The 14,973-nt window shown below is 46.6% G+C and overlaps 1 protein-coding gene across 4 annotated transcripts in view; it reads left to right on the top strand.

Annotated features, from left to right (window-relative positions):
• Positions 1-14,973, top strand: part of LOC309371617 (CMP-N-acetylneuraminate-beta-galactosamide-alpha-2,3-sialyltransferase 2-like) — a 21,686-nt gene continuing 6,713 nt past the window's right edge. The window contains exons 1-2 of one of the 4 annotated variants that reach the window (XM_081914464.1): positions 1-136; positions 6,581-7,119. In XM_081914464.1, coding sequence (XP_081770590.1) covers positions 6,847-7,119 — 273 coding nt within the window. In that variant the 5' untranslated portion in view covers positions 1-136; positions 6,581-6,846. Of the gene's footprint in view, positions 137-1,705; positions 2,131-6,563; positions 7,120-14,973 lie in introns of those variants that run through there. The other 3 variants (XM_081914465.1, XM_081914462.1, XM_081914463.1) reach the window with 3 other exon arrangements.

The raw sequence follows: 14,973 nt of genomic DNA on the forward strand, positions 1-14,973 counted from the left end.
TGAGTCACTTACCGCATGCAGCCATGGGAGGTGGCTTCAATCTTCATTAATATTCTGAGTGCAACCAAGGAAGAGGAAGAACAATAATTCAGTTTGCCTGGACTGTGTGATCTCCAACACTTGGGTAAGGTAAGCAGTTGGTAACACTAGCAAACTATCTTTCAGCAGCTACAGTTAGGATTCTCAGTGTAGGGTCTGTGACACTATTCAATGCAATGAGTAGCATCAGACATAGTGCATGTATCTCTGTAACAGTGTGTTTCAGGAGTAATTGTGCTCTGCTTCACAAGCTGCTGTAAAATGTCAAATTATATTCCAAAGCAATGCTGCTTTGTCACTGCACAGAAGGGAGAGGCCCCATTAAACTAGCATTTGGACCCACACAAATGTTGCTAATGCAGGAAATACCCCTTTAAAATCAATGGGACATTCTGGCGGTTTGTAAACTGAAAGTAAGTATTTGCATAAGAAGAGCAAATGTTCCTTTGCAGTATTTGTAAAATGATCTGAGGGTTGTTTAAAAAAACCCCACACACAAACAGGCAGTGTATAAATTTTATGAAATTAATAAAATAAATACATAACCATGTACCAGTAATCTGACAAGTACTCTGCCTAATGCCTTAAATTATTTTTTAGTAGAAGTTGCTTATCTGTAGCCCATATTTCCACAGTGCTTGGAAATAATGAATAAAAGCTTGTATTGACAACCAGCACGAATCTCTTTCCACTGTCAGCATTATTATTATTATCATTATTAATTAAATTTATATACCGCCCTTCATCCAAAGATCACAGGGCAGCTCACAACATAAGAAATGAAAAATGAGAGCACAAAATATGCAATAAAGCAAACCAATAACTCCCCTCCCACAAACAATTTAAAAGGCCATAGGATGTTAATCAGCCAAAGCCCTGGCTATAGAGAAACATTTTCACCTGGTGCCTAAAGATATGTAATGAAGGTTCCAGACGAGCCCCGTTCTCATGTTGCCACCCTCCAGATCTCTCATGGAGGAGGCACACAAAGAAGGGTCTCAGAGGATGATCATTTCTGCATCCTCCACCATTTAAGGCACCCTCTGAAAGGATAGATGAGAATAGGACTTGCCTTGTAGCATTTTTCACAGTGCATTTGCTAGCTGTAGTGCTTTCCGATGAAATGTGCAAAAATCCATGTAAATGTGAATAAATAAATAAGAGATGTTAACTCTGATTTGGGTGAAATAATATGGAGCCTGGCCATTGTAGGCTTTACGCTTACCTTACAGAGTGATTTAGACTAATCAAACAATGAAAGCTTCGTGTGGGAAAACAAACTCCTGCCTCCACGGAATCTTGGCGTAGTTGGCGGGGTGCAAGCAGGATTCCCTCCTCCCACACAATTCCTTCCCTAGTTTTTGCCCTCAGAAGTTGAGGACTGTCATGCAGAGCTGCCTTGGAGAGCAGTAATTGACTCTCATGGCTATGTTTTTTGCTTGAAAGATAGTAGCAACATGTCGCTTGCCTTGATAAGAGACTTCAGGGACACGAGATGTAGCTGCAGACTTTGAAACAACAGCCTGTTCAGTCTTCGCTGCAGGTCCTTGTTTTTTGAAAACACTGTAGAGTCTGCTGAGGTGTCCTTGAACTTGTTGAAACATAACCTCAATTATGCTAAAAAGTTTGCCTGGTTAACAAAGGAGGGGAAAGAGCCAGTTTTTTCTTTAGCAGAAAGTGTCTGCATTAGTTTTTGTTTTTGAAATGCAAATACCCTTAGTGCAAGGTGGGGGGGCCTAGTGATTATCTCAGCCAGGTGGGGAAGGGGACAATCTCCTGCTGAGGTCCTGAAGAAGATCCCTCCTCGGAAGCTGTTATTTGCAGTGGTGCCAAGCGCAGCAACCTCCTTTTCCAAGTGAGTCATAGTTGTGCTTGCAGCAACTTTCCACGCTGCAGCGATAAACTAGCAGGAAATGGGAAACAATTCCCTCGTTGCTGGAACCAGTGCTTCTCCCTCGATAGAGGAACTCCACTATCTCAGCTGAATTTGCAACAAAACTTCCGTTTGGGGCAGCCACCGGTGCCTGTGCGTGTTGACTCTCACAAGTAAATCCCAATGCGTTCAGTGGGGCTTGCTCTTCCCGGGTAAGTGTGCAGAGGGTTGTGTCTTTCTTTCATTTTTGTTAATACCCCCCCTTGCCGCCTTCCTCTCTCTTATTTGCTTGTTCATTGCTCACAAACTGGTCTTCATTCACTTCCTGCCATCCGGTTAGCATATCTTTAAAACACATTCGGAGTACATTTCCTCCCCTCAAATAATTTTGGGCACAGTAGTTTGTTCAGAGTGGCTGGGAATTGTTTGTGATGAATAAACTACAGTGCCCAGAATTCTTTGAGTAGGAAACGTGCTTCAAACGTGCATTAAAGGTGTAGTGTGTTTGCAGCTGTAATTTGTGTTTTTAATTCCTTCCACACACCTGTTTCCCCTTCAGTTACAGCCAGATCCTAGGCACCTTTTATTCAGAAGAATATATTGCTGAGTTTCATAGGACTTGCTCCTAAGCAATGTGCCTAGAATTGTGAAGTCATTAGATGAAAGTCGCAAAACATGTACAGAGTGTGTTTCCTTCAGTCCTGAATAATTGCATTTCAGATCCAACAGTGTTCTTGACTATTGACCCAGAGAAACTTATGCACTTAATTCTTTTGCTCTAACAACATATCAGTAGTTCCAAAGTATAGAGTTAAAGGGATGGGTAAGATAAAATGCCCCTCTTTCCGGCATTGTGTGTTTTGTTTTTTTCTGGTGTCCCAGCTCAACATCTCACTTTGTGCGATGAGGCTGTGATTTAATTGTTGTAACCTGACACAAACTTTTACTCTGGAATAATCCCTACTGAGCATAGTGGGATTTATTTTGCACAGGATCAGTTTATACCATGTGAATTGTGTCCAATTAAGTTATACTCAAGAGCAGACCTACTGAAATCAATGTTAGCCATGACCATTATTTTTAATGCATCTGAGTAGGACTAACATTGCATACAACCCTGTGTAGGTGGCACAGTGCATTGTGTACCTTTGGAGGTGATGGGTGCATTTTGTGCTTCTCATTTGCAGTAACTTTACCATCGAAACCCTCCTCTCAAAATCATTAGGTCCAGAGTCCAAAATGATCTAGTGGCACCAGTGTGTGTTTGCCTTGCAGGGATTTTTGTTAGCTTTCCTTCTTCTTGATAACAGCACATATATTACTCAGAGCATTTTAAAGGAACATTTCTAGATAACCTTTCTGCATCACTATTTTAATATTTAGAAGTCGTTCCTAGAATCATAGAAGAATCATAGAATCATAGAGTTGGAAGAGACCACAAGGGCCATCGAGTCCAAACCCCTGCCAAGCAGGAAACATCATCAGAGCACTCCTGACATATGGTTGTCAAGCCTCTGCTTAAAGACCTCCAAAGAAGGAGACTCCACCACACTCCTTGGCAGCAAATTCCACTGTCGAACAGCTCTTACTGCCAGGAAGTTCTTCCTAATGTTTAGGTGGAATCTTGGATCCATTGCTCCGTGTCCGCTTCTCTGGAGCAGCAGAAAACAACCTTTCTCCCTCCTCTATGTGACATCCTTTTATATATTTGAACATGGCTATCATATCACCCCTTAACCTCCTCTTCTCCAGGCTAAACATGCCCAGCTCCCTTAGCCGTTCCTCATAAGGCATCGTTTCCAGGTCTTTGACCATTTTGGTTGCCCTCCTCTGGACACGTTCCAGTTTGTCAGTGTCCTTCTTGAACTGTGGTGCCCAGAACTGGACACAGTACTCCAGGTGAGGTCTGACCAGAGCAGAATACAGTGGCACTATTACTTCCCTTGATCTAGATGCTATACTCCTATTGATGCAGCCCAGAATTGCATTGGCTTTTTTAGCTGCCGCGTCACACTGTTGGCTCATGTCAAGTTTGTGGTCAACCAAGACTCCTAGATCCTTTTCACATGTACTGCTCTCAAGCCAGGTGTCATCCATCTTGTATTTGTGCCTCTCATTTTTTTTTTTTTGCCCGAGTGCAATACTTTACCTTTCTCCCTGTTAAAATTCATCTTGTTTGTTTTGGCCCAGTTCTCTAATCTGTCAAGGTCATTCTGAAGTGTGATCCTGTCCTCTGGGGTGTTAGCCACCCTTCCCAGTTTGGTGTCATCTGCAAATTTGATCAGGATGCCCTTGAGTCCATCATCCAAGTTGTTGATAAAGATGTTGAATAAGACAGAACCCTGTGGCATCCCACTAGTCACTCTTCTCCTGGATGAAGAGGAACCATTGATGAGACCCTTTGGGTTCGGTCAGTCAGCCAGTTACAAATCCACTGAGTGGTAGCATAGTCAAGACCACATTTTACCAGCTTCTTTACAAGAATATCATGGGGCACCTTGTCAAATGCCTTGCTGAAATCAAGGTAGGCTACATCCACTGCGTTCCCTTCATCTACTAGGGTTGTAATTCTGTCAAAAAACGAGATCAGGTTAGTCTGATATGACTTATTTTTCAGAAATCCATGCTGACTATTGGTGATCCTGAAATGAGAACATTTCACATTACTAAAGCTTTATGTTAGAATGCTTAGGGTGTGTTTGCACAAGCCTGGATTTTATTTTCATGTTCTTCCAGTTTAGTTTGATTTCTCCTTTGACAGTACAGGCTGTAGCCTGTAAGCAAACTAACCTTTCATCCTTGCTAATTTCACTGCTGCCACCAGGTGAAAATATCTCCCCATTCACGCATTTCCCCCTAACCCACCCCCATCCCCACTGAACAGCTATTTAACGACCTGGACTTCAGCTGACCCATCCTACTCTCAATACTGGGTAGTGTGTGATGGCAGTTGTGTGTGGAGTGAATAACAAGACCTCACACCAAGCTTTTCCAAAACACATTGTGTATTTACTTACAGGTTTAGCAAGGCAACACATTTTTGAGAAAATGGTTTCTTATAGGGGGAACCCCAATTTTTACATTTTTAGCAGTTGCCCATAAGAGTAGTTGATTTATATATTTTGGTTTTTTAAATCTTTAAATACTTTATTGAAACAATACTTTAAAAACAAACAAACAATAAACAAACCACAAAACAAACCAGTCTGCTTCTCTGACCAAACCAATACTTAAAATTTGTATCCTCAGTTCAGCTTCTGCATCCCTTTGTGGTTTCCTAACACTTCCCAGTGTTTCAGGTCTCTGAAATGGTTTCATCACTTTCTCCCTCTTGCAGCTTTTTACGTTTCTAACTCCACAACCTTTTGCTGAACTCCCATATTCTTTAGCTGGACTTGTAGACCATATTTTCACTCCCCCTTCCACCCTTTTAACTAGGCACAAGGAGAGTCTTGGTTAAGAGCAAGGATTAACCTTTGACCTTCCTTTAAGGAAAAACCTTTGACCCTCCTTTGAACAACTTCCAGCACAAAACAGACCCTTGTGCTTTCTGTTAATATTTGACCCACTTACACGTGGCAGTTTCTAAAGCAAAAAAGCAAGTTTTTGATGAGTCTAGTTTTGAAACCAAAACCCCCCAAAATGACATGCCCTTTACAAGTCTTTTGCTTTATTGCTTTGGAATGGGTTATTTTTAGTCATCTCGGCTTTTAGCATGGATACACCAGTGGATACACTCCTTACTGGAGTGCTGGAGAAGAGGAATCTCCATCTAAAAATAGCCAGGGCCGTATAATATCATAAAAATCATCTGCAAACCCTGCAATAAGAGGGAAAGGAAAACACAGGTATTGATGGGAATGGGTGAACAAGCTGTCTTTTTAACTGGCTGGGATGAGGGACAATACAGAAAGTATGAAGCAAATTATGGAAATGTCAGGATGTGTTTAATGAGATGCTAACTTGATTACTAACACAAATCTTGGATATGACCAGAAATAGAAACTGGATGGGTTGCAGACAGTGGTTTACAGTTGGGTATAAATCACACTCGAAGTGGCTCACCCCGAGCCACAATTCTAGTTTCCTGGCCATGGTCTTGCTGCTGCTTACCAGAACATAGATGGGGAGGCAGGAGGGAGGTTGGGGCTGTGCAGATGCACCAGTGATTTTGGAAGTTGAGGGATAGCTCAGTCAGTAGAGCATGAGATTCTTAATCTCGGGGTTGTAGGTTTGAGCCCCATGTTGGCCGAAAGATTCCTGCATTGCAGGGGGTTGGACTAGATGACCCTTGTGGTCCCTTCCAACTCTACAACTCTGTGATTCTGAAGCCAAACCAGCAGTTCTGTAGAGCACCTGAGCAGCCTTGACCTGTTCACCAACTCAGCCCTTTCAGTAAATGGCAGCAATGCTACTGCTGGGAAGGTAGTGTTGCAGTTCTGCCCCATCTGGTAAACTGCTACTGAATTGCATGCAGCATAACTGGAGGAAAGCTTGGGACCAACAGCATGGACATTTAGGAAAATATTACACCATTAAACTTATTAATGTACAGAACAATGTCTGAAAATAATAACTTGCCGCAAGCATTTCCCTCTGCCATCTGTAGTCCATACTAACGTCATATCACACTTTTTCCTGTGTGTTTCAGCATTCATTTGATGTGAGGCCTTAACTGGTTCACACCCACAGAACACTGGCTGGCTGAATAAATGGAGAATGAGTCGGACCTTGATTTTTCTGAGTTTTTAGCTGCTGAGCTGCGCACCTGTGTGGAGCAGTATCTACTCAAGAAGCGACCTGCCAATCATATGTGAACAGGAAACTCCCAGAGCAAAAAGTCTGACATAGGCAATAAAGTTAAACCACACTGCATGATGCTTTTGCCTCATAGAAGGTTTTTAAACTATGAGATCCAGTTGACTGAGTGAAGAATGCAGTTCAGGAAAAAGCTGTGGTGCATCCTGGCCCTCTGCCTTGCGTTTTTCCTCTGGAAGGTTTACAAGGCTGTGTATATGGACCCTTCGCCTTCCTCTGGAGAATGGCCGCTGATGGAGTCTCCCTGGGAGGGAAAGATGTGCAGCCAGAACAGGTGCACAGAGCATAGCAAGTTGGACTGGTTTTGTGATCACTTTGATGCCTCAGTAAACTGCCTGCTGACTCTTAGAAATCCAGAGGTCCCCTCGGAGGTTCTGCAGTGGTGGCTGGTGAGTGTTGCACCACATTAATGACAAACATGCAGAAAGGCTCCTCCCTGCTGTGTCCATTGAGCGAAATGAAACACAGAACATCTCCTTACTTCTTTGAGTGCTCAGAGGTTCTAGCAGTGCACTGCATGCCTTTTTTTTGTTTGGTGTTTGTTTTGTTTTTAACTCCCAACTTCTCCAGGAGGTCCAGCATCAAGGCCAGCTGCTATAAATTACTTTGAGGTGGGTCTTTCTCCCGGAATGGTCCTGCAGTTCCCCTCTCATACAGGAATAGCAGCACCAAATGCAGAGCAGGAAGAGTTGGCAAATGTTTAACCTGCTCTGCATTTGTTCAGGCCACTAATCTTTACCTGTCTGTGCTGGAGATCCAGCCCATTGAAATTAGGCAGGCTCCAACATCTACATTTCATCAGATCAGCACTGGGTTTTGGGTGGTGTGGGCAGTTTCCCCCCATAGGGCATTATGCTGAGGGGGCGCAAAATTGAGAAGATCCATAACTGAGATGATCCATTTGGGAGTGCCCAATTTTGGCCTTGCACCAGGCGTCATATTAAAAAATATTAATGAAGTCCAACCATCAGATACCAAAGTCTCTCCTATTACTACAGGCTTTCTTAGAAGGATAGCACATGGCGTTTCCGTGCACTCTGGTTTCCGTCACGGTGTTCTGTTGTGACAAAAGTGGTTTAGTCATGCTGGCCACATGACCTGGAAAGCTGTCTGTGGACAAACACCAGCTCCCTTGGCCTGAAAGTGAGATGAGCACCACAACTCCACACTCACCTTTGACTGAACTTAACCGTCCAGGGGTCCTTTCCCTTTTACCTTAAAAGGATAAGTTGACTCATGGGTCAGTTTTTCTGGGAAACTATTTTCATTTATTGTCAGGGAACTGCCATCTAAAGCGCCGGGGGCGCAAAGGCTCACTGAGGTTGAGAGAGGAGTAGCAGCGGAAGAGGGAACCAGTAGAGGGCGAGCAAGAACTCCAAGGGAAAGTGAGTCGGAGGGATGGCTCAGAGACGCTTCCAGCGAAAACAGTGGGGAGGTCTCAGGACCTCCTATAGGGACACCCACACCTCGCCGGAAACTGTCACGCCGAGAGGCCAGACGACGTGTTTCCGTTAAAGAGCTTTTATGTTGGAAACGATTCCGAAAGCAGCCACTTTCGGATTCTACTAGTGATTGACGCAGCCATGCTGGAGGGGCTCCGTCACAGGCAGAGGTTTGAAAACCTGATCAAACTCTGAGGGACTTGTATTTTACGCACAAGCAGCTCATCGTCCCATCACAGCAATCCGAAAGTCACCGAAAGCCAGCTTGTGCAGGGAAAAGCATCATGAGCAACCCAGCCGGAACCGGAGGAGCAGGAGCAGCTGGAGGGGGTCCAAGCCTGGAAGAAAGGTACAGGGCGTTGGAGATCCAGTTGGCGCTGCAAACGGCGAGGCTTGAGGAGAGGAGGGCTCAGGATGCAGAAAAGGGAAAGGAGAAAACCACCCCGCTCGCCAGAAAGGTGCCAGGATTGGTGCAGAAATTCGGGGGGGATCCCAGGAACTATCATGCCTTTAGAACAGAGATGCAATACGCTCTAAACTTGCAGTTTGATGACTTCCCCGACGAGGAATCGCGAGTGGCTTTTGTGATTGGCCATCTCGAATCCGGGGCGAAAGATTGGGTTAGACCCCTGATGGCAGCGAATAATGAGATCCTAAAGGACACGAGGAAGTTTTTTCGTGCCATGGACCTGATGTTTTCCAGCGATATTGAGCAGGGGGTGGTGCGAAGGCAGTTAATGGCTTGCCAGCAAGGAAGCAGATCTGTCCGTGAGTACTGGACTGAGTTTACTATGCTGATTCATAAATTGGGGTGGGACCTATCGGCGGAGCCCATCCAAATGCTTTTCGAAGAGGGGCTTTCTTCAACCGTCAAAGATGAGCTTTCCCGGGGGCCCAGGGCGGAGTCTATGGATCAGTTAACCAAATCTGCGTTGTGCATAGGAGCGCGCCAGGAGGCGAGGGCTTTGGAAAAGCGGGAAGGGAAAGGAGACCGTTGGAGGGAGTTCCGCATTCCAGACATTCCAGAGCCACCTTTCCCGCCGGCAGAGCCGATGGAAGTTGGAACAGCGCGGGCGCGCGCAGTTTCAAATCCCAGTGAAGGGCGGAAGAAGGAGGGAAGGAGCGCCAAGAGATGTTATCTCTGCCAACAGCCAGGGCACTTTGCCAGAGTCTGCCCACAAAGAAAGGAATGGCAAGGGATGGCAGGAGCTGTTGGGGGAAAGGAAGAGGAAGGCAAGGAGCAAGTAAAAGCCAACGCCTGGCTGCCACCGTCGGGGCACAGCAGCCAGGCCAAAGAGCAGTGAAAGTGCCCATGCCGGAACCTCCCAGACCCGCTTTAGTGATAGAGGTGTTACTAGAACTGCCAAACGGACACCCACTAAAGATCAAGGCGCTTTTGGATTCAGGCAGCTCCTGTAATTTCATGAGTAAGGAGTTTGCAGCTGAGCACCAGATACAGACCATCCCTTTAAGTAACCCCTTGCAGGTGACTACGATTGACGGCAGAGAGCTGTTGGGGGGAGAAGTTAGCCAACAGACTGTCCCGATGATAATGAGGGTGGCAAGGCACACCGAACAGATAGCGTTTAATGTGGCCACCTTGGGAGGAGCTCCCATCATTTTGGGGATGAGCTGGCTGGCGCTACACGATCCGCTAGTGGGCTGGCATCAGAGGGTGGTCTCCTTTGGGTCAGCGCATTGCCTAGAACACTGCAAGGAGGGGAAGGTTTCGGGAGGAGACAGAGTCACCCTAGCCGGGATGGAAGTAATGGACAAAGGGAAGGTGCCCCCGCAATACGCAGATCTGAGCAACGTATTCAGCGAAAGGGAAGCAGACAAACTGCCACCGCATAGACCCTTTGACTGTCAAATCAACCTACTCCCTGGGGCCCAACTCCCAGTAGGCAAACTGTACGCCATGTCAGACAGGGAGATGCAGGAGCTGAGGGAGTTCATTGACAAAAACCTGAAGCGAGGTTTCATCAGAGAGTCCCGAGCGGTGGGGGGCAGCCCAGTGTTTTTTGTGGACAAAAAGAACACAGACAAACCGAGACTGGTGTGTGACTTTAGGGCCCTCAATGCAGTGTCGGAGCCCCTGGCTTTCCCTATGCCCCGAATTGATGACATTTTGACCAGAGTAAGGAAGGGAAAGATTTTTACAAAGCTGGACCTGCGGGGGGCGTACAATCTGATACGCATAAGGAAGGGAGATGAATGGAAGACCACCATGTTTACCCCTTTGGGAGCCTTTGAATACCTCGTTATGCCCTTCGGTCTACAAGGGGGCTCCGCGTGTTTTCAAGCTTTTATAAACCACGTTCTGGGACCTTTGCTCTACAAGAATTGTGTGGCCTTTTTAGACGACGTGTTGGTGTATTCGGAAGATGAGGAACAGCATGTGAGGGACGTTCGAGAAGTGTTGGGCAGGCTGCAAGCCAACCAGCTGTGGGTGAAACTGGAGAAGTGCCAGTTTCATACCAAGGAGGTGGAATTCCTGGGGTACCGCTTGTCAGACAAGGGATTGGCCATGGATCCAGGCAAGGTCCAAGCGGTACTGGAATGGAAGACACCGAAGACCAAGAAGGACGTGCAAAGATTCTTGGGGTTTGGGAACTTTTATCGGAAGTTCATCAAGAACTTTGCCCACTTGACGGCGCCCATCACCGACTGCCTCAGCAGCAAGAAGAAATTTGTTTGGACGGTAGAGGCGGATCGAGCCTTTGAAGAACTGAAAAGGGCTTTCGCCTCGGAAGAACAACTTCTGCATGTGGATTTACGAAAACCCATGAGAGTGGAAACCGATGCATCCGACCGGGCGGTAGGGGCGGTCCTTCTTCAACCGGGGAGGAGTGCGTCGGAGTGGAGACCGTGTGCCTTCTTCTCGCGGAAGCTGAATAAATCCGAGAGGAATTACACGGTGTATGACAGGGAACTACTTGCCATTCACGAAGCATTCCGGAGGTGGAGACATTTATTAATTGGGGCACAACACAAGGTGCAAGTGTGCACCGACCACAAGAATTTAGAGTATTGGAGAACAGCTCGAGTGCTCAACCAACGACAAGTGAGATGGGCACAGGAATTCTCCAAATTCAACTTTGAAATTTGTTATGTGCCAGGCCCAGAAAACGTCAGGGCGGACGCGCTCTCACGCAAACCAGAGTATTGGGAAGGGGAGGGGGTGATCGAAGAGAGACATGTCATCCCTGAGGACCGCTGGGTGTGTGGGGCGGCGCTGGTGGGGCAACGAGAACTGGTAGAGGAAACGGAAAATGATGAATATGCCCAGGATAAGCTCAGAGGTCTCAGGGGGGAGGGCGAGAGCCCCGGAGGTTTTGAGGAAAGAAATGGGGCATTGTATTACAAAGGGGCACTGTATATACCCGAAGGTGAATTGAGGGGGAGAGTACTCAAGCAGTTGCATGATAGCCCCACGGCGGGACATTTTGGACAACACAAGACCATGTGGTTGGTTACCAGGGAATTTTGGTGGCCTAAGGTGAGGGAAGATGTAAGGGAGTATGTAAGAGGGTGTGACCAATGTCAGCGAGCCAAAGGGGAAAGAAGGGCGCCGGCAGGGTTATTAGAACCATTACCCACACCAGAACGGCCTTGGGAAGCGATATCAATAGATTTTATGACGGATCTGCCAAAGTCCAAGGGGAAAACAGCCATCATGGTAGTAGTAGACCTGTTAACTAAGATGTGCCACTTTGTAGCATGCTCACATGCAGTCACAGCGGAAGAAACAGCGAAGTTGTTTGTAGAACACATCTTTAGGTTGCACGGGGCTCCCTTGAGGGTGATCTCAGATCGCGGCAAACAATTTACTTCCAGGTTCTGGAGGAAGCTCATGAGCTTGCTGCACGTGGAAGTCAATTTTTCAACTGCCCGGCACCCTGAAACCAACGGGCAGGCGGAAAGAGCAAATGGCATTCTTCAACAATATCTGAGGTGTTATGTCAATGACAGAGAGAACGATTGGGTCGAAAAGTTGGCGTTGGCAGAATTTGCCTACAATAATGCGGAGAATGTGTCCACAGGGATGAGTCCCTTTTTGGCTAATTACGGGTGTCACCCCAGGGCATTTCCAGGGGAAGGAGGGGAGAGATGGAGCGTCCCAGCGGCTGAACATTTTGTAGAAGAGATGGAAGCGATCCATCATCAGCTCCAGCTCAACTTAGAAAGGGCTAAGGCACAATATAAGAAGCAGGCAGACAAGAACAGAAGGGAAGGTGAAACCATAAGGGTGGGGGATCAAGTGTGGTTGTCAACCCAAGGGTTGCCGTTCAAAGGGGGTTGTAAGAAATTGAGGCCCAGAAGATTGGGACCCTTTGAGGTCATTCAGCAGGTCAACCCGGTAGCTTTCAAACTCCGATTACCCAACCACATGAAATTGCACCCAGTGTTCCACAGGTCGTTACTGTCACCATACAGGGGGGGACGTGAAGGGGAGTACGTCAGGGGACCAGGCTTGGAAGAGAGGGAACGCCGCAACCATGTAGTGGAAATCCTCGATTCCAGGTGGAAGGGAAATCAGGTGGAGTATTTGGTGGCGTGGGAAGGGGAACCGGAGTCAGAAAACACCTGGGTGAATGCAGAGGAAGTCAATGACGAGGTTTTAACAGAAACGTTCCACCAAAGGTTCCCGAGGAAACCTCAGCCGATAGCAAGGTTTAGGAGGGAGTATTTCGGCACCACCGATGAGGAAGAGGAAATGGAAGGGTTCGCGGAGTCGGAGTTGGAAGAGGGAGTGGACTCCGATGACGAAGATTACCGAGAGAGTAGGAACAGCAACAAGTGGAGGGAAGTGTTCGCGACGTCGGAAGACGAAGGAGGTTCTTTCAGGGGTTTTACCTCCTCACCGCCAGTAGGGGAGGAGACGGGAGGGGGTGAAGGGGACCCTGGAGGGGAGGTGGATGTCAGGGAACTGCCATCTAAAGCGCCGGGGGCGCAAAGGCTCACTGAGGTTGAGAGAGGAGTAGCAGCGGAAGAGGGAACCAGTAGAGGGCGAGCAAGAACTCCAAGGGAAAGTGAGTCGGAGGGATGGCTCAGAGACGCTTCCAGCGAAAACAGTGGGGAGGTCTCAGGACCTCCTATAGGGACACCCACACCTCGCCGGAAACTGTCACGCCGAGAGGCCAGACGACGTGTTTCCGTTAAAGAGCTTTTATGTTGGAAACGATTCCGAAAGCAGCCACTTTCGGATTCTACTAGTGATTGACGCAGCCATGCTGGAGGGGCTCCGTCACAGGCAGAGGTTTGAAAACCTGATCAAACTCTGAGGGACTTGTATTTTACGCACAAGCAGCTCATCGTCCCATCACATTTATTGCAGTGTTGTACACTGCTATGATATTTGCTAATATTTAGCCAGGCAAACTGTCTCCCTGAGCAACTCTGGGAGGAAGGCACAGATATAAATTCAATAATTTTTTTAAATATAATTTTTATTAACAGGCCAATCAAATCACATTATTTCCAAATCACATTAGTTCCAAATTATACAGCCAGATTTTTAAATTTTTGTTGGGGGTACCCATACTTCAAGCTCCGAAAAGGGGTCCAAACATCACTTATATTGCTGCTTTAATTAGACAATTCTATCCAGTTCTATCCAGATAGTCTCTTTATTACTTTCCTCATCTTCTTGTTGTTATCATATGTTCCTTTCTTTGCGATCTCTGATAATCTTCACAAGCGGGTTGAAAACAAACATCCTCTGTGTGGGTTTTACACTCTCCAAAAATCATATCACATAAGGACAGATGCCATTTCCACACCTCCGTAAATAACTTTCCCTCAGTCTGTCCGATGATTTATCCAGGCTTGCCAAACATATCTCAGAGGGCTCTGCCAGGTCTAGATCACATTCCAATAACCATTCGCATTCCGATGACCCTGGTCCTCTTTCCCCCGTCCTTCTTAGGCAAGCCTGTCTTGGCGAGACGCCATTTGAAACTGCGTCATAAAACTTTCCTCCGTTCTCCGGTGTTTACCAATCCTCTCTTTGATCAATGATTCACTCCACACAGTTCTTAAATTCCTGCTTGTGATTAATAAATTGCAACGATTCTTCTCTCTGGAGTGGAGGGTTATTAATACTCACATAAGGCCAAAAAAAAAGAAAAGTTTTTTCCTCCACCCCCTTTCCATTTCACTCCAAACATACCAGTCTCTTAATGGTGATTCATCACTTGATTTATTTGTCCCGCCCGTCGCTCCGCTCACAGAGATCCATTAATCAGCAGTCTTTCTCCCAATCTTCGCTTGATGTATGTGCTTTAGCTTCTTTCCAATTATGTATTTCCAATTATATATTTCAAGCCAAAGCGAACCAGTGCACTAATTGGAGACAGCATCAGGAAGAGCCGACTTCACACAAGGGCTTGTGCCTAGTGTCCGCACCCCCTTCTTTCGAATCCAGGGGTGAATTATGGACACCGCTGGCAAGGCAGTCCCCCCCCATCCCCTTGGGAGGGCTGAGAAGGCTGCATACTTCCCATAGGAGCCTCTTAATTACCTCATGTGGGTCGGAGAGATGTTATTGTCGGCCATCTTCCAATGCGCCCCCTGGTGGCCCCATAAAATTAATAAAGTAAGTCACTATTTATTGCTTTATAACTATTTATTAAAGCAACCATTACTCATCATTTAGCCCATGGTCATAATATCCCTAACCAAAGGACGATCTGGCCAGCTGGTTTGACCAATCTTAAGCAGTCCTTCCAGCTCCATTAACTCTCTCTTGTATATATACCCAGGAGTCTCTCAATAATGAGGAAAGAGTCCTGGCTGCAG

Source organism: Podarcis melisellensis (genome assembly GCF_964234715.1).
Source record: "Podarcis melisellensis genome assembly, chromosome: 6".
Classification (NCBI taxonomy): Eukaryota; Metazoa; Chordata; class Lepidosauria; order Squamata; family Lacertidae; genus Podarcis; species Podarcis melisellensis.